Below are 23,349 nucleotides of genomic sequence, written 5' to 3' on the forward strand. Positions count from 1 at the left end.
CACAGTTAAAAGCACCCCTGTTAAATAAACCAAATTGTCTTGGTTTTGAATTTTACACCAAAGGTTACCACCCTTGTCAAGAACATGAAGGATCTCATGCCTGTATGAAAGCAACAGGAAGCATAGCCTGTAGCATTCCCTTCACAACCGATTCTGGCAGGAGAAAGAGTGTGAGATCATTTATGACTGGGCAACACAAAACAGAAGGTTCACTGACATCTACAGCAACAACCACGCAAAACTACACTAGAAAACTATGTTTTCCTGCAATATTCCATTACTTTTCCAACACTTTATAAATGTACTCTTTAATAGAAAAGAGGAGGATCTAGTGATTTGAATTCAAGACATCTGAGCTTGAATCTCATTGTATTGTGAATGACAGCCAGACACATCCCTGAGCCACGAGCAGTCAACAAAATAAAGGTTGAATTCTGCAGCTCTAGGGCCGATGCCATGTTCCAATTTCATACCAATTACCTTCCTATCAGGCACCGTCAGACGTCCTTTCAGTTCTCTACTGTTCAAAAATCAGCGGAATACTACACTAGAATGAATATATGCAGGAGAGGCCATAATAGTGTGTGTTAAACAAGGTATTAAACTGAGGAGAAATCATTAATATTCATCTTCTCTGTACCGCTCAAGTGAGTGTCGCTCTTTAAAATTCACGCTACACTCATCCAGGCGCTTGAAAACAAACACATTTCACTTCTGTGCTCGCTCAACATTCCGTAAAAAGAGCTGCACTGGATGTTCATTGTGTTATCACTGCCTCTGGGAAAGAACACGCTCACATGTAAAAGACAAAACTAAAGGCTGGAAAACACACAGCTCAGCATATCCACCACCAAACAACTCCATACTCCTGAGCCAATGAATGCAAGCCACATGAAAAAAAAGATGAATTAAAGACTATTATATGATCTGCCTGAAAAGATGCAGTCAGTACACTACCGTTCAAAAGCTTGGGGTCAGTTAGATTTTTTTAAAGAAATTAATCCTTTTATTCAGCGAGGATGCGTTAAATTGATCAAAAGTGACAGGAAAGTAATTAACACAGCTGTTATAATAAAATAATATTACAAATAAATGCTGTTCTTTTGAACTTTGCGTTCATCAAAGAGTTCGGAAAAATATTTAACAACACAACTGTTTTTAATATTTATAGTTAAAAGGAATGTTTTTTTTCTGAGCAGCAAATCAGCATATTAGAATGATTTTTGAAGGATCATATAATAGAGTAATGATTCGGAAAATCACACTTTATAAATATTTTCAAATTGAAAACGAATAAAAATAATTATATATATATATATATATATATATATATATATATATATATATATATATAATTTTTTTTTATTTTTTTTTTACATTACCGTTTTTACTGTATTTTTGCAACCTTGGTGAGCAAAATACTTTTTCAAAAACAGATTTCAGAATTACAGTCAATTACAGAATTTACAGACCCCACACTTTTGAATGATAATGTGTGCAAACAAAAATATTGAATGAATGTTTGTATGCTGAATTTTCCAGTACATCAGATGTTCTTTTTTTGTTTCTTGACTCTATGACTTGACTCTATGTCTTTTATAAGTTTCACAAAACAGGCCAAACTGTTGCACATCACTTTCAGTAAATGTAAAATATACGGTGGAACACATGAAAGCCTACTATTGGCAAACCTTAAAAAAAAGTTTTTTTCTTCATATTTGAAGTCTTCAGGTCAACGTTTCATTTCCTAAAATAAGCACCATATCCCTACACCATCAGGTCACAATCAAACCAAAGAGTGATATAGGAGGAAATACAAAACTGAGAAATATAATGGCTTAGATTAAATAATCAGACAACATTGTATATATTACATGAATTTGTTTAAAAATAGTAACATTTAAAGTACCTGTAAGTAACAGAAAAAATAAATAAATATTTATAACCCTTATAGCTGTGCATAATTTGAACAACAAAATAAATAGGCTTATCACCTTTAAAAAGGAAAGACAAAATAACATCTGTTGTTGAATAACTATATGGTATTTTGGTGCAAATCCACCTGTCACTTATGGCAAGCCTTTATGCTCAAACCATAAACAAAACCATGAAAGGAACAGAAAATGATCAATCAGAATACATGTAATCTGTTGAACCTATTAGTGGTTGTTGAGGTTAATACTTAATCTATTAATGATACTTTATAACTATTTTATTTCAAAGTTTTTGGGGACATTCCTGTTCAAGAAAATGTTTGTGCAGGGTCACCGCTTGATATTCAGATTTAAAACCACTTGAGAACCGCTTATCCAAGCAACATATAAATGAATGCACACCTGAAGAACAGGATGCCATATATATTAAAGAAGCCCTTTGCATTTTCCTGTCTGACTCTAATAAATGTCTTCCTGCTTCGTATGCTGCCATGTACACTATGATTCAGTGTGTGATGTGTGAGTGCTCCGGGGCGAGCGAGAGAGAGAGAGAGAGAGAGAGAGAGAGAGAGAGAGAGAGAGAGGGAGAATTCTCAGCGGGAAACATAATGGACGTGTTAGAAATCAAGGTCTCCAGTTGTCAAACCCACACATGCAACCTACTGAGAGTACATAACTGCTTTTGAGTAACACTATGCATTATTAAAATATGCATTGCATCCTATTAACCAGCAAGGACTGCTTCACATTTGATAGTTTGTGGAGTTAAGTTAACATTTTCTTTCAGGCCCCACCGCCTCCTTGAAAGGGCCCTTGACAATGCCCTAAGAAACAGCAGATGTCCTGGTAGAGAACATCTGTACACACCCCCTCTCCTCCAGCAAAGACAAAGGGGCATCACACACACACACACACACACACACACACTTCTTAATATCTTGTTTTAAATCTTCAAAAAAAAAACATCACTAATCCTTAAAAAACGTGTATGAAATAAGTTCAGCAACCAGACTAAACTTTTAAACTACATAAAAATAGAGGTTGTTGACTTGGCCAAAACCTTATTTAGGAAACTGATTATACAGTTATCAACTAAATATTATATTCACGTTGACTCAGAATGTACATTTACTAACACAGTCAGTGCCCTTAAAAGACATGCAACATTAAGCTAATGCTATCAGTAAATACGGAACACATCAACAGAGTTTTAATAAAACTGCTTTATACATTGTTGCAACATCTGATCAAACGGAAACAATCTATCCAAATCCAGAAGAATCAGCCGATACAATGTAGCAATAGGTCAAAGAGCCAATGTAACAACCAAAGACGTTCCATTCCAACTCTTTCAGTCGCCGAGTGGCTCAAGATGTCCTCGGATATTAGAAACACAGCGAAAAGCCCACCCATCCCCTCCATGTCGCAGGCGAATAAATGCAAGCATGGACGGACACACCGCGCAACACCAACCGCGGTTCCTCAAACCAACAACCGGCGAGTGCATCTTCTATCTTACCTGGACAAACGCCTTTATGTATGAGTATATCGGGTTCATATATGCATTAAGAAACAATCCGCTGCTCAAATACACGTAGTAGCGTTCATGATTAACGACTCACCTTTAAAATGCTACAGAACTTAATCCAGCGTATCCCAAAACTGAATTTCTGATTGTGATGTTTGGCTTTAGGTGATTGAAATAACTTACAGATGTGGCTCAGTTTGGTTCAGAGCGCAAGAAGGTGGTTTACTGGGTTTAGAAAAAAAAGAGGAGGTGATTCAGAGATTATGATGCACTACGTTTCATCTTTTCCCCGCTTGCAAGGATTGAGATCTCTGTTTTCCTTTTCTTTTTTCTCTATCTTTTTTAAAAGAGGCGGGGCTTTGGATTGAGCCGACCAATAGCGGCGCGGTTAGCGCGGGGTCACGCCCACATCGAGTGCGTTAGCACTGTTCAGTTTGCCCACAGCAGGCCTGCGGAACTCTAGGCGTTGATTGCTGTCGCAGAGAAGTCGAAATTCTCTCATGTTTGACCCCTGGGGTTGATTTTCATTTATTTATTTTTTTTTACTTTTTTGAGATCTAATTTTTTCATAACATAGTGTTTGTCTTCCTTAATGTAAAATTTAACTTGACTTCAGTTCAGTTTAATTTGACTAATAAGTTTGTTTACTATACAATTAATTAAAATCACCAAAACTATGCGATAATATCGTTGTTTAACTGGAATAGAATATTTGTAAAATTTATGTTTAGTCTCAGACTATAGAGATAAATCTTTCATATGGTTCATTTAATAAAATTTTTCAGTTCATATCTGAGAAAAGTGATGATGATTAATGATATTTGTAATAATTTTGTCTGATTAGAGATAAATTATTTTTATATGAAAATTAATGCACTTTGTCAGTTTTTTTTTTTTTTTTTTTTTATATTCATCATTCATAATTGGCAGTGGTTACACTGAGAGGCAAATCAGTGTTTTTCTTTACATCATTCAGGTGGAGGTAAATTCATATTTTAAAATCTAAGTAGTTTATTGTAACTACAGGTCAGACCACATAACAGATCTTTACAAGACACCATGTTGAGTAGCCAATAAATACACTTTTACTTCTTAACAATAAATACTGACAATAAATCAGTTAGATTTGTGTGGTTCAGCAGACACTGTAGTGCAAATGCAGACATTGTCATTCAAAAATATGTAAAATATGCAAAACAATACAGTGATATTGATTAAAAATATGTAAGCAAAGCTAGATAATAAAACGTGCATGAGTTATTGATGCATATGTTTTATCCAGTCTTTCTCTTTTCGAACTTCCAAATGCACCTCATAATAAGCATGAAAATATTTCATTTTTAATTAAATATTTTGGTAGGCACACACACACTCACACATCTGAAAATATGCAGATAAGTATGTTAACCCTTGCAGGGTTTAGGAATGTACAGTGTGAATCATTAGTGTAACCAGGGTAATTTTTATTTAACACCATTGTACCAGGTTTCCCAGATAAAAAGTTCTCAAACATTCTCATAGAGAGGTTCTCTCAAAGTTATGAATAAACACATTCTTCCAGTGATCTTAATAGAACGTTCATTCACAGTTATCTGGCCTTTACTAATGTCCTGAAAACATTAGCACAAAAAACATTATTTATACATAGTTCATGATATGTATTATTTCTGAAACATTTTAGTTGGACATTCAACTAACCTTTTATAATACGTTAAGAGAACATTCAGAAGTAACATTCCCATACTTTTTGGAAAATTATAAAATGGAATGTTCCGATTTGAAATGAAACATTCTTAAAACCATTTTATTAGCTGGGTTCTCAATTGCTTGTTAAATTGACTTGAAATGGTGACTTTATTGGCTTAACTTAATGTCTGTCATTCTCAAAGTACCTGTTTCAATCAAGTAGCTTGATCAAATGGTTGTAAAATGAATCATTTTATTGAACAGGTGCAAAACTGAATCTGTGTTGTAACATCAGCTCAAACTGATCTATTCACAATGATGCACTTTACGCCTGGATGTGAGTAATCTTTAACAATGTCTTATTCTAATGCAGCAGCCCTCTCCACCTCATTTGAATGAATATTTCTTCACAATGAAGGTTTATTCTGCTGTTGCACGGGTCTCCTGCAGCTATTTCTCAAGGTTAGTCAGAGTTATCACAGGGCCAAGCTGAAAAACAAGGATGTGAGGCTGAGAGGCAAATGTGATCTCACAAATAACAGCGTCAAGGAAAAGATGCTGTTGAGAAAACATAACTGAATTGTGCCCAATGAATTATAATGACTGGAAATCAAAGGTAGATTTTAGACTGCAGATCACACATGTATCTTATAAGTGCGGACTGAATTAATTTCTGCATTACAAAGAAGCATTTGTTTACACTTGTCTGGAAAGAAAAAGCTAATTAGAGTGTTAAGATGCATTAATTATTTCATCAGTGGAGAACAGTATGAGCTAAATAATTTGTCTTGACCTCTCGTGTAAAACATGCCAGACTGTTTCATTAATTCATTATCTGGCAATATTAATTATAATGAAGCCAGTGAAATGAAGTGATTAGCATGGAATGCCCTTAAATTAAGGCTCTTAATTCAGAAATGATTTAGGGTGATTAATCTACTCTATTAACTCGTAATGCATTCTAATGTTGTAATGTACCTTGACATCTTGCCATCTTTTCATAGATCCCTGTCATTAAAACATTAGTTGGCATAAAATCCTAACAGGTCTGTTTAAATGGAAATGTAACAATCTAATGGAAACTTTCCGTTTTGAAACTCATTTTTTTTTAACAGAACTCAAATGCTTGTTGGTGTGTCAGGGCCCTTTAAAGCACAGTACAATAAAAGATGAATCATGAGATGCAATTCTTTGATCTCCACAAGGTTATTATGCATTCAGAAAATCCATCAGCTTGTGTCCTGCAATTTATTTTTCAATGAGAATTGCAATGAACTTTCAATAAACTGTCAGCGCAGATACAAATAATATTAAGATCAATGTTTAGCATTTGAAGAAGAAAAAGATTATCAATTGAACCAGCACCAGAGTAAGTCAGACAATATTAAGAGAACAGACAATGTTAAGAGAATTCTCTGTGCCATCACCATGGCAACATGCTTATCATTCATGAATAGGTTATGAAAGAAATGCAATGTGCAAAACTTCATTACCATTAAAGAAATAAATACCTAATTACTAGATGTCATTTTCTTGGAATGCATTTCAAAATGTGGGTTAAACAAACAGAGTGATTCCTCTCTGTGACTTTTCCCTTGGTTCTTGCTATCTGGACGTGTTGTTAAAGGAAATCTGGAGAGCACAGAGGATTCTCCTGGCTGCTCTTTTCCAGGTGTGCACAGACTGTGATACAGCTGCCATTTCAAATGCAGCACCTGCTAGATTAAGATGGCAATCTCAACAGTCCCTCTTTGAAGCTGAGATAATGTAACACCGTTCACTGTTTAATCTCTTTCAAAGGCAGAATACTAAGCCTTAGCCCACACCTCATACTTAGTTTTTTTTTTACTTTTATCCCCACAAATCCAAGTTTCTCTCTTTGAACCACATCAGGTAGTAAAACGTCACATTAAACGGTAATTTAATTTTGTGATGTTATAAATATTCCCATTAGTACTATTCTCCTTGATATTATAATTTTTGTTAATATGTTGAATTAGATTTTATACATACCGTATTTTCCGGACTATAAGTCGCACTTTTTTTCATAGTTTGGCTCGTCCTGCGACTTATAGTCAGGTGCGACTTATTTATCAAAATTAATTTGACATGAACCGAGAGAAATGAACCAAGAGAAAACATTACCGTCTACAGCCGCCAGAGGGCGCTCTATTCTGCCAGAGATGCTGCTCAGTGCTCCTGTAGTCTACACTGAGCAGCACAGAGCGCCCTCTGTGGCTGTAAATGGTAATGTTTTCTCTTGGTTCTTGGTTCTATACATATATATATATATATATATATATATATATATATATATATATTTATATATATTTGGTGCATTTTGACAATAAAAAAAGACAATATATGTCTATATAGTTTTTTTATTGTTGATTTTAATTATTGGTTTAAGTTTAATTAGCTTCAGTTAATTTAGTATTTCAGTAGAAATGTTGCCCTTAGATGAAATAAAATAAGTTTAAGTATTTATTTTGTATTTTTGTAGTTTTTTAAGGTTTTAGTTAATTATAATAACCCTGATTCCCATAAGAAACTAAAATTATGAAGGAGAAAATGCAATTATTTCACAGCAAAAGAGACCCTAATATTTACATAATGCTTAATATAATTTATTTAATAATTTCTAAGATATGCGTTCAGAGTTATTTCTATATTCATTTTCGAGACAAGTTTGTCCTAATACATAGTCTAAGACAAAATTGAAACTTAAAAGAAATTCTTTTTTTCTTATTATACAATATATTGCATTCATGAAAAAAAATTCAGAATTTGTGACACTGCAAAGCTGTTGAGTGACATATAAGTCGTGGCCAAAAGTTTTGAGAATTACATGAATATTAGTTTTCAAAAAGTTTGCTGCTAAACTGCTTTAGATCTTTGTTTCAGTTGTTTCTTTGATGTACTGAAATATAATTACAAGCACAGTCTGCCATTCTAACCCAATCAGCCTGACATAATGATCTCCAGCCTTGTGCTCGTCAACATTCTCACCTGAGTTAACAAGACGATTACTGAAATAATCTCAGCAGGTCCTTTAATGACAGCAATGAAATGCAGTGGAAAGGTTTTTTTGGGATTAAGTTAGTTTTCATGGCAAAGAAGGACTATGCAGTTCATCTGATCACTCTTCATAACATTCTGGAGTACATGCAAATTGCTATTATAAAAACTTAAGCAGCAACTTTTCCAATTTCCAATATTTATGTAATTCTCAAAACTTTTGGCCACGACTGTAGACAGACAAAAGGACACTGTTCTCTGCTGGTTTAAGCAGGCAATACATGCTTGCATGCAGGGATAAATTAAATACTTTTTGTAGTCAATGGACTAAAAACCAATAATCTAGCCAGTTTGTAATTTAGAAGCTGCAATCAACCCATTTTTGTAGTCCACTGACTACAAAAAAGTAATCTAATTTTGTAGTTCATTGCTGAAAACTACATGACGAACTTTTAGTTAGTCATGCAATCAATTACATTACACATTAAAGGTAATATAATCTCAATTTTTGATTAGGTTCTCATTAAACATTACATGAGGGTTTCCCAAACTGCGGTTTGTGAAAGAAATAGAGGGGTTCATAAACTGAAAAGCTAAGAATTAATTAAGAAAAGATAAAAAAGAGATATAAATCATTTAAAAATATCAATTTAAAAATAACTTTAACATAATAATAATAATTAAATATGCAAAAATATTTTAAAATAAATGATTTCAAATATTTTAATTAAACTTAATAAAAATACATATAATTATTATTTATTTATGCTGTGTGTGGTCTCTAAATTTTTCCATTAAATTATAGCTAGTGGCTATAATTATTGTAGCTATTTTTACATTTTTATAGGAAAATTTTTTAAATAGTTTATTAGCCTATTATTATTAACTTAAGAAATCATACAATGAATAAAAAGTAACTGTAATTTGATTGAGTATTTTAAAATACTTTTACTAATCTAATACTTAATCTAATATTATATAATATATATATATATATCTTATTATGTTAGAATTATATATTTTTTATCAATATATATCTATATATAATAATATAATCCTTTAAATAATCACATTCAATAGGCTATATAAAAATGTCTTGGATTAATATAACGTAAAATATCACGTAAATACAAAATCTAATTCTTTTAGAAAATAAATCTAACTATTTTACTGTAAAATACCGTAAAAATGTGTTATTTATAAACTATATAAAATATAATATTTAAATATATTATAAATCTAATATCATTCTAATATAAACCGACAGCTGTGAATATTTATTACATTATATAACCCATATATTTTAAAGTGTAACATATTTATATGAATGTGTTTAAAAGTATATGTAGTATTATAATAAGAAAAAACACTGTAAAACTTTTAGACCATTTCTACATTTTCATTTACTCCTTTCTAGAAAGAAGCGCCGCTGACGTCACGTGTTCTTCCGGGTGAGAGATACAGTAAGTTTGGAGTGATCACTGACATGCTTAATAGACTTTATTCAGAAAACAGCGTTAGGTTTTATTAATTTTTAGTCATCTAAGAGTCATCGAGTGTTCTGACAGATCTCTGCATGTGACACACATATCGATGTTTAAGACAGAACGGCGAAAAATGTAATGGAAAGAAAGCAACATGGTCTGCTGTGTAACGTTAGCATAACAGATGTACGATCAGTCACATACTGTAAGTGAAGGAGTTAGTGATTGTGTGTTTTGAACGTCGTTTCCTGGAGCTTCTGGATGGATGAATGTGGTGAATATGAGCTCTGAGGATAAGAAGACCGATTCAGATCCCAAACATGAGGAGGATCAGATCAACACAGCATCTGAAGACAACAAACAGGTCTGATTCTGCAGCATTTCACACTGAACTGATGCACCAATCATGTGTTTATGTTGCTTTGTATTAGGGATATGCCAGTATAACATTTTCCTGTTGTGATTAATTGTTCATGTTTTTATCACGGTATACAGTATTATCACGGTATTGAACATTTTTGCTCATAATACAGTATAACAGTTAAATAACTTTTTTCACATAACAAAAATAACTGAACATTTAAATACAATAAAGCAATACAGGAAAATATATGAAGTTAAAAGTTTTGCACGGATTAAAGTGCAAAAGAACTTCATAGCACATCATCACACCAGACTTCATGAACATCATAGCAAATACATAAATCTGAATGGCTATTTAAAATGATTTAAATATGTTTTAGAAAGTGGTGCAGCTGCTTTATTTATGGGGTTTCCAGAGTAAAGGCTGCTTTTTTTCTGCATTTTAGCGCCATCTGATGTCAGAGAGTGAATGTGCTTTCATTCAGCACATCTCTCACGTGTTCCTCATGTGCTTCTTATGCATGCTTGTCTACATCAGAGCACACTCTTTCAAGCAGCATACAGCAGTGTTGTGCATTTTGACCAGTTGATGGGAATAGTATTCTTAAAATGCATTCCAAATTCGGGATAATTTGTAATATATAATTATTCACTGTATTTATTTATAATCACGGTATAACAATATCGTGCATATTCATTACCATGATATATCGCATTACCGAATACTGGCACAAGTCTACTTTGTATTTATGGAAATGTGGCTGGGTTGTTCTACCATCTGAATGTTGAGGGCCTATTGAGATGAATGGTGACTTTTACAACATAACAGCTTATGTAAAATATTTGTGATTTTAGGTTATTTGTCTGGGCAACAATGAAGTGAAGAGTCGTGCGGTAGTGAAGTACTCGGCCGCTCCGCCGTCCTCCACCTATGCGTTACTACAGGAAAAGACTGACCTCAAACTGCCCCCAGCAAACTGGCTGCGGGAAAATACTCAGCTGGGCACTGCCGGGACCACCGTACTCGGATCCAGCAGGAAAAGCAAACCCTTCTCCAGGTATCTCTATTATTTCACATTCATATTTATGTGGAGTGACTTGTGTTCCATTTCCGTTGCTTTCCTTGGGAATCAAACCCATGACCTTGGCATCTACCGTTTGAGCTACAGGAAAGCCCACTTTATGTTTAATCTGAGGTTTCCTGTATTACATTTAAAATGTATTACATTTTACATTGCGTTTAAAGGGTTAGTTCACCCAAAAATGAAAATTATATCATTAATAACTCACCCTCATGTCGTTCCATACCCATAAGACCTCTGTTTAGAACAGAGTTTAAGATATTTTAGATTTAGTCTGAAAGCTCTCAGTCCCTCCATTGAAACTGTGTGTACGGTATACTGTCCATGTCCAGAAAGGTAAGAAAAACATCCTCAAAGTAGTCCATGTGACATCAGAGGGTCAGTTAGAATTTTTTGAAGCATCGAAAATACATTTTGGTCCAAAAATAGCAAAAACTACGACTTTATTCAGCATTGTCCTCTCTTCCGTGTCTGTTGTGAGTGCGTTCACAACGCTGCTGACGTGTTTTCTGGTGCGCCCAATAACAAAGATAACACATCACCAGCGTCACTGCAGTGTTGTAAACGCATTTTCCCAAAATGTATTTTCAATGCTTCAAAAACAACATGAGGGTGAGTCATTAATGACATAATTTTTGGGTGAACTAACCCTTTAATGTAAATGTACATATTTAGATGGCAGTGAAGCTGATCTTTCCATGCATTCTTGTGTTTTTGTGCACTTTAGCTTTGGGATGGCATACGACTTCATCGATTGTATAGGGGATGATGTTGATGTTGTTTCTGATTCAGAGGTGGGTCTGTTGTTTTGTGACAAATAATTAAAATCAAATGGCTTTCTAGAATACTGGTTCTGATCGGCTGATCACGGCACTCTGCGGTCACATATTTTTGTATAATGATAAATGATAATATAAGTGAAAATTATATTTTTTACATTTACATAATAAAAAATAATAATAAAACCATTATTCAACAAGGAAGTATTGAATTGTTCAAAAGTGACAGTATAGACATCAAACAGTAAATGCTGTTCTTTTGTTAATACTAAGCAGCACAGCTGTTTTTGAACATTGATAATAATAAGAAGAAATGTCATTCATATATTAGAATGATATTTGAAGGATCATGTGACACTGAAGACTGGAGTAATGATGTTGAAAATTCAGCTTTTCATCACAGAAATAAATTACATTTTAAAATAAATTAATTTGTAAAAGTTGTAATGATATTTCACAATATTACTGTTCTTAAGAGATTTTTAAGTCAAATAATTGCTTGCTTGCTAAGAGAATTTTATGCATTTTAGTCTGGGACTAGTCTTAAGTCTTGTCTACAAAACCGGAGGCTTACATTTATTTTTACTTATTTATTTATTACTTTCTTGTTTATTCTCAATTTAAACAGAACATCAAGAAGCTGCTGAAGATCCCCTACAGTAAATCTCATGTCAGCATGGCTGTTCACAGAGTCGGCAGCACGCTACTGCTAGATGAACTGGACATTCAGGAACTATTCATGAGGTCGTCACAGGTACCTGGAAATAGTCCGCTTATTTCTGTTAGCTGTTTTGTATTTTGTTAAGCAGCCCAAAATGCATCTCCATTTAACCTTCTAGTGGCTATTCCCCAAACCTACAAACAAAATACTGAATTACATAACAGGAAAACCTTTATTTAGGCTGTTCAGAGTGTTTTTATGTATGAAAGGTGTGTTTATGCCATTATAAAGCATTATCCTAACACTCCCCTGTAGACTGGTGACTGGACATGGTTGAAGGAGTTTTACCAGCGTCTCATAGACCAAAAGTGGCAAAGAAAGAAGAAAAGTAAAGAACACTGGAACGAGAAGGCAATTCTCTCAAAGTTTCTGTATTACAGGTGAGAATTGGCTTTACATGATTGCCATCCCATGGCGGCACAGATTTCATCATTCACAATACTCTTCTGTGTTTCAGTATTAACAGTGATGGGACTGCAGTGCCCTTGCCGTCAGATACAGAGCAGGCGGCAGAGGAGGGTTGTGGGACGGCGGCTGAAGGGCCGTCTTGGCCTGCCACCTTCAACAATTCCACCACTGAAGCGGAGGAGTCTGCGATACCCAAGGAGGTGCGTTCAGCCTTTCCTCTACCATCATGTGCTCTCAGTGTTTTTAAAGCTGAATCATCTTGTCCACTCGTCTCTCTCAGGAGCAGGTGGACACATACGCTTTAGGTCACGTGTCTTCAGTTCCCAAAGAGCAGAATCTGCCCACATTGTTCAATGAAGGAGAAAACAGTCAGGTAATAGCATTTACCTTACAGTCCCCAGCTTCCATTATAAAACAGAACCACACTATACATCACAATACAAGCGTATTTGTATTTTTTATCGTTCTCACAGTCTCAGGATTTGAGGAATGACTTTGTCCGGAATATTCTATGGACATTTGAGGACATCCACATGCTTGTGGGATCTAATATGCCCATTTTTGGAGGCGGTCGATACCCAGCAGTCAGTCTACGACTCAGGTTAGAGCTGTACATTATTTGGATATACAGTATATTTATCTGGTTATGAGTGCAACAAGAATGCATATATTGATCTAAAGTGACATTTATAGTATTACCAAAAAAAATCTAAATAATGCTGTTCTTTTGAGCTTACTATTCATCAAAGAAACCAGGAATTTTTTTTTTATCAGATTCCACAAAAAATATAAAGCATCACAACTGTTTTCAGCATTGATAATAAAAATAAATATTTCCAAGCTTTTGAATGGCAATGTATATTCTGTACTCTACTATAAATAACCCATAGATATTTATTTTAAATACTACACTTTTTTTTTCTTAACAGAGACAACAACAAACCAATCAACGTTCTCACAGGAATTGATTACTGGCTGGATAATTTGATGTGTAACGTACCTGAGCTGGTCATGTGCTTTCACGTCAATGGCATTGTGCAGGTAAGACGATTTGGTGATTATTAAATAGGTTTGTACGTGTTGATGTACTATACCATATTTTTCAGACTATAAGTCGCACCTAAGTATAAGTCTCATCAGCCCAAAAATACGCCATGACGAGGGAAAAAACATATATAAGTCGCACTGGACTATAAGTCGCATTTATTTAGAACTAAGAACCAAGAGAAAACATTACCGTCTACAGCCGCGAGAGGGCGCTCTGTGCTGCTCAGTGTAGACTACAGGAGAACTGAGCAGCATCTCTGGCAGAATAGAGCGCCCTCTGTTGTTTGTTTTCTCTTGGTTCATTTCTCTCGGTTCATCTCAAATTAATTTTGATAAATAAGTCGCACCTGACTATAAGTCGCAAGACCAGCCAAACTATGAAAAAAAGTGTGACTTATTGTCCGGAAAATACAGTAATATTCAAATTCCTAATAACTCTCATCTTATTTGCAGAAATATGAAATGATCAAGACGGAGGACATCCCGGATTTGGAGAACTCCACGTTCTCGACTCGAGTTGTGAAAGACATCGCACAGAATATCCTGTCATTCCTCAAATCCAACTGTACCAAAGAAGGACACACGTACTGGCTCTTCAAAGGTGGGCGGCTGTCGCTCTTTAGTTTGCTTTTTAAACTGTTTCATCTAAAGTCACTTCTTAAATCACTGATATCCGTTTTGTCCATCCAGCTAGTGGAAGTGACATCGTGAAGCTGTATGACCTCACTACTCTGTGTGAGGAGGCGGCGGAGGAGAAATGCCAGAATCCCTTCACACTTCCTGTAGCAGTGCTTCTCTACAAGTATGATTTACATTCATAACTACCATTCTCAAATTCTGTTGCCTGAGTTTCACCGGTTAGCATTAGAAACAAATCTATTTGATGTTTTGCATGACAGAGTGGCCAGCAACATGATTCTAAAGAAGAGCCAAAACAGGAAGAACTATGGGATCATTAGAACGCTGTTGCTCAACTGTATTAAACTGCTGGATGAGGAGCGTCATCCACAGGTGTGTAGCTTTATTACATTGGTTTGATTTCCTGAGCTGATGCATGATTTCTGATGTTTCCTTCTTGTTTGCTGGTCTAGATCATCGCTTCTGCTCACTACATGTTGGCAGAGCTGTTTCAGCTGGATGACGTGAGTGAGGATGAGGGGAACGGGGAGTCACTGAGGGGCGGGGGATCTGAAGACAGCTACAGCGATGAAGAGGAGGAGGAGGAGGAGGACGAGGAAGACGAGAGCTCCTACAGCACCTCCTCTGAGCCGCAGGATGACTCCAAAGCTGTGGCCATCATCAAGTCTGTCGGGGAGCTGTCGGTTCCAGAGAAATACAAGAGCACACATCAGATCAGAGTAGGAGATCGAGTTAAAGATTTTTTTTTTTAATTGCAAATAAATATTATTGAATATATGCTGCCTGATGTAAAGTAGAAGATAAAATGGTCTATTTAGATGTTTGTAAATGTACTTTTTTCCACCTTGCATGAATTTGCTCAATAAATCTACATCGTTAAGTTACCAATGTATCATATTAAAAGCATTATGTTGCCTTCCAGCCCAACTGTGCATTTCCAGTGTCACAAGACAAGGAGGAGAAGTGCCGACTGGTTCTCAGCTACGTTCTGAAGGTAAGAGAACAAGACTACTATTTGTTTTGATATTATTGTATTATAGTGTTCATCGTCTGGTTGACTACATCTTCTATTAATTTTTCGAAAATGTCTGCCATATGCACATAAACTGACAGTCACCACTGATACGCTACTACTAAATATTGTAGAAACATAATTTTCTGTAATGGTTTGTATCGTAAAAAGCGCTATACAAATAAACTTGAATTGAATTGAATTATTGTTCATGTGCATTTCTTTTTCTTAGTTCTGTGGACTGTGAAATAAGCATTCTTTGTTTACCAACCATAATCGTAGTCAAGCACCTTCTATCTATCAGTCTTTCCATCCATCCATCCGTCTGTCTATTTGTCCATCCATTCCTCCATCCATTAATAGTTCTATCTTATCCATCTATCATCTTATCCAGCCATTCTTCCATCCATCCACTGTTCCATCTTGCCTTTCCATCCATCCACTGTTCTATCTCATCCATCCATTCATCCATCCATTTTTTCATCCATACTTTCATCCATGCATTCATCATTCTATTTTATCCATCTATCCATTCTATCTTATCCATCCATTCTTCCATCCGCTGTTCCATTCATCCATCAATCCATCCATCGTTCTATTGTCTGTCAATCATCCATCGTTCTGTTGTCTGTCCATCCATCCACCCGTCAATCCATCTATCGTTCTATTGTCTGTCCATCCATCCATCCATCCATCGATCCATTATTCTGTCTTGTCCATTCATCAATCCATCCCTCTAAAAACACTAAAGCAAAACTTCACCTGTGTCTGTAGGGTTTAAAAGCGGTGGAGAGCAGCATAAAGAAAGAGAGTGATCTTCCTGCGGCCGACCCCAGCACACCTATCCCTCTAAAATATGAGGAGCGGAGTCAGAACGGAGCCAGAGATGTGGAGCAAGAGATCGCTCTGCTGCTGGACAGAGGTCAGTCATCCTATCCATTCAATCCCTCAGAAACTGATTTCTCTTCCACTGTTTGATCATTTATGGTGTTCCTCTTCATCTTGGGATTCGCAGTGGGTCTGTGTAATGAGGAGCTGAAGGTGCCGACACGCTCTGGGATGTTACCTGGCACATGGCAGCACCGCATGAAACTGCAGCTGTTCCTGAAAGCATCAAAAGCATACTATGTTTTGTCAGATGCTGCAACCAACCTGCTGAAGTACGGACGGGCCCTGCGCTATATCAAACTGTCTCTGCAGTGCCACGGTAAGAACAAGCAGCTTTCAGCATTGTCAGAAAAGACATGCAGTGCTTTTCAAAAGTTTGGGGTCAGTACAATTTTTGATTTTTTTTACAGAAATTAACAAAATATGAAGCAGCACAACTGTTTTCAACATTGATAATGAGAATTGTTTCTTAAGTAGCAAATCTGCATATTAGAATGATTTCTGAAGGATCATGTGACACAGAAGAATGGAGTAATGATGCTGAAAATTCAGCTTTGCATCACAGGAATAAAATTAATTTTAAAATGCATTCAAATAGAAAACAGTTATTTCAAATTGTAATAATATTTCACAATATTAATGTTCTTAGAAGCTTTGGTGAGCATAAGCGAATTCTCTCAGGAACTTTTAAACATATCATGCCAACCTCAAACTTTTGAAGAGTAGTCAATATTCTACACATGTGCATGTTTGTATTAAACCAGTAATTTAAAAAAATATATTTTAGAGAATGTTAATTAAGCATCTTATTTGGAGCTAATCTGTTCAAACTTGAACGATATGTGCTTTCTCTCTCTTCCTATAGATGCGTATTGCTCCATAAATGGTGGTCTCCACCCACAGGTGCTTCTGTTCCACTGCCAGTGTCTTTCTCTGTGTGGAGATGTTCAGCTCATGTTGGCCCAGAATGCCTCAAACAGAGCTGCGTATCTGGAGGAATACAACTACCAGACAAAAGATGACCAGGAGATCCTCCACTGCCTGCACCGCGAGAGCTCCTGCCAAGGTCTAAGTGCTTGATCACACACTCTTTTACTAAAGTGATCATAAACTGGTGTGCGTTATGGTTGCAGCTGATGAGATTTCACTGCTCTTAGGAGATGAATTGGATACTAAAACTCGTCGAAGAGACATTGTCTTATATATTGACACTTTCTTTCCCTCTCTCAGCCTTTAGCATGGCCACTGATCTGGCCTCAGACCCAGAGTACCAGTTGATCGTCAGCAGCAAGTGTTATGAGGCCGCCCATGACCTTTTGACCTCAGGAGTTCTGAAGGACCTGGGACAGGAGCAACTGGCTCAAGTTCTGAAACGGCTCGGTAACATCCGCAACGAGATGGGCGTCTTCTATATGAACCAGGCTGCGGCCATGCAGGCGGAGAAACAAGGAGGTGAGGGCTTCTTGGGTTTCTATTAGACGTGGTTTATCAAATCATTTGACAAATAGTTTGAGAGTTGTTTGTGAGGTATAGCTTTTTCTGTGTCCAGTGCGCAGGAGCGTGTGCGTGGCCGAGCAGGAGCTGTGGAAGAAGAGCTTCTCATGTTTTGAGAAGGGCATGCAGGATTTCAATGCGATTTCAGACTCTGTGAACACAGCCCTGCTGCTGTGTAACATCGGTCGACTCATGCGTATCTGTGCTCAGGCTCACTGCGTCACGACATCAGAGCACAGCCGTGGCGAGTTCTCACCGGAAGAGACCCTTTACTACAACAAGGTTAGTCTCACCTACAGTCTTGGACATGAAGTGTCATTATTGTTAGATAAGGTTAGATTCGATTAGATTCAACTTTATTGTCATTGCACATGTGAGGTTCAAGGCAACGAAACACAATACAGGGCAGGAAGAAATACAGCATAATATGAGGGAGGGGAGGAGAAAAAAAAACAACCCCCAGACTATGCCTCTTTATGAGTACAGTGTGGGAACAGGAAAAACACCTCAGCAACAAAAACACATAATCAATACAGCTTGAAAAACACACAACTTGCAACAGGGGAGGGGAGTGGGGGGTGGAGGTAACCCAGCACAGGCAAGCCACCATCCGGTCCTGCAGCCATTGTTATTATTATTATTATTAAAAGAAATATAATAATCTTAATGTAAAACACTTATCCAAGGGATGTACAGGTAAGAAATGATTATGATTATTAAATATTCTCTTAATATAAGATGTTGTATTTACAAGAGAAACAATTATACTATAATAATTCTTTATTTCTATATCCCTTGGATTGAAGTGTCTTTTATTAAGGTTATTATATAATGTTCATTAATATTTTTTTAATAATAATAATAAATTCTCATTTATATACCCCATGAATAAGCATCCTGTATTAAGATTGTTGGTGAAATTATATAATCTAATTATTGTATTAATATAATAATAATTATTCTAATAAATATTATAATACATATGTAAATTAATGACATTTTATCTACTTTTTTATCCATCTGCAAATGGGAAATAATAATAATAATTGTTATTAATATATATTAAATTCTAAGTATTATTAAATTAAATCATATATATATATAAATTCGTTATTATAAATATGATACAAATAATTATTGTTCTCTTGTAGATGGAAAAGTAGATACGAGTGTATTATGTTAAGATTATATCATTATTATTATTATTAAAAATAATGATCATAAGAAACTTATCTAATTTTTGGCCATCTGCAAAGTAAAATTATTATTTTATTATTATTATTATTAATAGTAACAATAATCATAAATAATAATATTTATTATGATTATTCTTGTAGTTGGATACAAAGTGGATACCACTGTCTTATAGTAAGATTATTATTTTAAGATTGTTTAGGAATAATTTAGTATTAATAATAATATAATTGTTAATATTTATTAGTAGTAGTAGAAGTATTTGTAGTAATTTCTCATTTGTAACTCCCTTGGATAAAAGTGTCTGCTAAATTAATTTGTGTAAAATATATAATCTATAATAAGACCAGAAAGAAGGTCCTTGTCATTGTAGCTGCATCCAAGTAGCCGTCTCTCTGTCTCTTTCTCTCTCTCGATCTCTCTCTCTCCATCAATAGGCGATAGATTACTATCAGCGAGCGCTGAAGTCTCTGGGCTGTCGGGAGAGTCACTCAGCCGTCTGGGACTCTGTTAACTGGGAACTCTCTACAACATATTTCACATTAGCCACACTCCTCCAGGACTACGCGCCACTGTCCCGTAAAGCACAGCAGCAGGTACACACACACACACACACACTTTATTCTGTGTGTACAGACTGCGGAAATGATGTACTCCACTTGACATGAGCGTACCGTGTTTCAGATCGAAAGGGAAGTTACTGAGACCATGATGAAGTCCCTGAGGTACTGTGACCTGCAGACGGAGTCCGCTCGCCAGCCGCTCTACCAGTACAGAGCAGCCACTATCCACCACAGACTGGCTTCAATGTACCACAGCTGCTACCGCAACCAGGTACAGCATCAAACAAGTGCATCTCTACACCTTTATCTTTTTACCTTTATCTAACACGTTCCCACATGGGTCTCGTTTCTCTCTGTCAGGTTGGAGACGAGAGCGTCCGTAAGCAGCACAGAGTTCTGGCAGAGCAGCATTACAGTAAGGCTGTGCGGCTCTTCATTAGTCTGAGTGACGCCCCGTGCGAGCTGCTCCGCACGCTTCTAGAGAGAGTGGCCTTCGCTGAGTTCACCATGGCAGGTGAGAAACACACACTGCTGGGAAACTTCGATGGGACACGAGTACCGTATTTTCCGGACTATAAGTCACACTTTTTTTCATAGTTTGGCTGGTCCTGCGACTTATAGTGAGGTGTGACTTATTTATCAAAATTAATTTGACATGAACCAAGAGAAATGAACTAAGAGAAATGAACCAAGAGAAAAAATTACCGTCTACAGCCGCGAGAGGGCGCTCTGTGCTCCTGTAGTCTACCCCTGAGAACGTAGAGCGCCCTCTCGCGGCTGTAGACGGTAATGTTTTCTCTCGGTTCTAAATAAATGCGACTTTTAGTCCAGTGCAACTTATATATATTTTTTTCCACATCATGACGTATTTTTGGACTGATGCGACTTATACTCAGGTGCGGCTTATAGTCAGAAAAATATAATAAACCTCTTATCGGATGTTTTGTTGTGTTTTCCAGGTCAGAACAGCAGTGCTGTGAAACTGAAAACTCTGACAGGTGCTCTAGAAATCATGTGTGAAACACGTCACGCTTTCAAACTCATTCATAAAGAGCTGCTGGAGCAACAGGAGAAGGTATATACACAGACATATAATAATAATAATAATAATAATAATAATAATAAAAATAATATAATAAAAAATATAGTTTATAATTTATAAATCCCTGGATAAGTGTCTTATATTAAGATTATTTAATTAAGATTGTTAATCATTAATTATAATAATAATAATTATTATTTCTCATTTATAAGTTTGGATAACCTTGGATAAAAGTGTATTATATTAACATTATTATATTAGGATTAATATTTATTATAATTTCTATTATTAGTAATATTAATAATAATTATTCATTTGTAAGCCCTCTTACATTAACCTGTAATGATTATAATATATTAGTATTTTTTTATTATTAATAATCTTTATCATCATCAGTCTTATATTATGTGTCCTTTATTCTTTTTAAGATTTAGTTTATTATTATTCATAGTCACATTATTATTATCAACAATAATGATTTCTCATTTGTAAGTGCCTTGGACAAAAGTGTCTTATATTAATATTATTATACTAATTATTAATAATAATAGTAAATCATTGTTTCTCATTGTGTCTCTTGGATAAATGTGTATTATATTAGGATTATTATATAAAGGTTAATTTTTATTATCATTACTATTATTTGTAGAAATAATAATTTATCATTTGTAAGTCCTGTGCATTAATGTGTCTATAAAGATTACATTATTCATCATCATTACCATCATTATCATAATTTCTCCCTTGGACAAAAGTGTCTTATTTATTATTATTATTTATAATAATAATAATTATTATTATTTTATTAACAATGATGATTTGTCATTTGTAAGTCCCATAGACAAAAGTGTCTTATACTAATATTAATATGTGAATGATTATTATTATTATTTATAATAATAATAATAAAAAATAAAAGCAGTTGTTCTCTATAAATACATTGTTCTCTTTGTTGAATGGTCAGTTTTACATGGTTATGTGATGTTGACAGATGTTGACACCAGAAGACTCGGCCAAACCTGAAGAGCTTCACTCACATAGTTCTTCTTCCTCTGAGCTCGACACAGAAGAGGTTGTGAAGTTAATCGGCATCTTTGAGCCCAGTTTATCCTTCCTGCTGTTGCAACTGATTAAACTCAGCACTGCAAGCAAACGCAAAGTCAGGTGAGAGAATCAAAAATATACATACTTCAGCTGTATACCTCAGTACCTTATTCCATATGAACTCAGGTTGTGCTACAGATCAGTGTTATTTTAGTATTTATTCATGTTTTGAATCAGTTTTTAGTTTTACATTTTTCATTTTAATCTAAGTTTCAGTAATTTTGTTGTGTCTGAGTCATTTTTTTTTTTTTTACATCAAAATAACATTTTCACCCCTAGTTTTTTCATGTTAATGTTTAATTGGTTTCACCTAGCTGTTTTTAATGGTTTTAGTTACATATCCAATCATATAGAAGCAAATGTCATTATAGTGTTTAATTATGTGGTGATTTTGTGTTTTCATATGCAGTGGTAAAGAAGAGGAGCAGGTGAAGATCTACAAGAATGTATATTCTTGCTTCCTGCGGGCCGAAAAGTCTGTCCCGCTCATCCAGAGGGTTTCCCTTTTCATGGAGCTGCTGGATAAGCTAAAAACACCAACAGGAAGTGATGAAGCAAAATCATCATCATCTTGGACTTCTAAGTGACATCATTAATGCCAAGCATGCAACAGTTTAGAGTCTAAAAATCAATCTTGATAGTTTTGGAAAGTGACTTAAAATGAAAACACAACCCTCACCAGCAGTGCCTTTCTTATACTCACACTATGCTGGATTTCCTATGAGAGTTGGGTTGATAATTATGGTAATAAATCCAAACTCTGTGGTTGTTTGTATAGCAGATATTTATTGCTAATGAGAGATGTACAAAATGTGTACCTTTGGTTTTGTTTTAACCACCCTTACAGGCTTTTCTCTTTCTGGTGCATAAATAAGCTTGTGAATTGTATAAAATCAAATGCAGGTTTTCAATAAAAATGTGCAATAATGTTTAAAGGTCAGTGCAACAGGGGTGATTATCCAGATACTGTGTTGTGATCATTTGTGATTGCTTGGCTTTTAAATCATGAATAAAGTTCAAACTGCTCATAGTAATTGTCATGTTTTTGTTTTGTGTTTTTCTTCAAAACTTAAACACTTGTTTAAAGTTATATGACATGCGCTGACATGTATTTCAGCCTTATTATTAAGCAATGAAAGCAACGGCATGATACTGTACAACTTAGATTAAAATCCAGCGCAATTTAATGCATTGTAAGTAAAGTTTTCCACAAATTCACTCCAAAACTATATGCTTAAAAGCATTAATTCATAAACATTTGCTTCGTAAACGTACATTCAGTAAGAAAGGAGAAGAAATGCTTGAGTATCAACGCTCGAGTCTTCTTAATTAATAGTAATTAGTTACCTGTTACTCAAATAGA

At 35.2% G+C, this 23,349-nt stretch overlaps 2 protein-coding genes across 3 annotated transcripts in view; one reads left to right on the forward strand and one right to left on the reverse strand.

Moving 5' to 3' along the window:
- LOC132111328 (C-terminal-binding protein 2-like) overlaps window positions 1-3,786 on the reverse strand; it is a 43,830-nt gene extending 40,044 nt beyond the window's left edge. Inside the window, exon 1 of the mRNA XM_059518530.1 lies at window positions 3,557-3,786. The gene's annotated coding sequence lies outside the window, so the exon portion shown is untranslated. The remainder of the gene's footprint in view (window positions 1-3,556) is intronic.
- A 5,816-nt stretch (window positions 3,787-9,602) lies between these two features.
- LOC132111325 (erythroid differentiation-related factor 1-like) lies at window positions 9,603-23,020 on the forward strand. Of its 2 annotated transcripts, none has more exons than XM_059518526.1 (25): window positions 9,603-10,014; window positions 10,869-11,071; window positions 11,823-11,889; window positions 12,503-12,628; window positions 12,851-12,975; window positions 13,053-13,203; window positions 13,284-13,376; window positions 13,477-13,604; window positions 13,933-14,044; window positions 14,504-14,651; window positions 14,741-14,852; window positions 14,950-15,061; window positions 15,142-15,408; window positions 15,612-15,683; window positions 16,476-16,623; window positions 16,717-16,908; window positions 17,455-17,655; window positions 17,820-18,041; window positions 18,139-18,365; window positions 19,715-19,873; window positions 19,962-20,111; window positions 20,201-20,354; window positions 20,800-20,915; window positions 21,874-22,045; window positions 22,392-23,020. In XM_059518526.1, exons 1-25 carry the CDS (start codon window positions 9,916-9,918, stop codon window positions 22,571-22,573), a joined length of 3,738 nt encoding a protein of 1,245 aa, XP_059374509.1. In that variant the 5' UTR covers window positions 9,603-9,915; the 3' UTR covers window positions 22,574-23,020. The 2 variants fall into 2 exon arrangements, with proteins under 2 accessions (XP_059374509.1, XP_059374510.1); XM_059518527.1 differs by having other exon boundaries at window positions 9,604-10,014; window positions 21,874-22,046; window positions 22,396-23,020.
- Window positions 23,021-23,349: the final 329 nt, after the last annotated feature.

Source organism: Carassius carassius, chromosome 31 (assembly GCF_963082965.1).
Source record: "Carassius carassius chromosome 31, fCarCar2.1, whole genome shotgun sequence".
NCBI classification, from domain to species: domain Eukaryota; kingdom Metazoa; phylum Chordata; class Actinopteri; order Cypriniformes; family Cyprinidae; genus Carassius; species Carassius carassius.

Excerpts from the sequence above, each read along its gene's own strand:
- LOC132111325 (XM_059518526.1), top strand. The coding sequence starts at position 9,916 with ATGAATGTGGTGAATATGAGCTCTGAGGATAAGAAGACCGATTCAGAT. Across the intron at positions 12,629-12,850 it reads TATTCATGAGGTCGTCACAG|ACTGGTGACTGGACATGGTT; the intron begins GTACCTGGAAAT and ends ACTCCCCTGTAG. Across the intron at positions 17,656-17,819 it reads CCGCGAGAGCTCCTGCCAAG|CCTTTAGCATGGCCACTGAT; the intron begins GTCTAAGTGCTT and ends TCCCTCTCTCAG.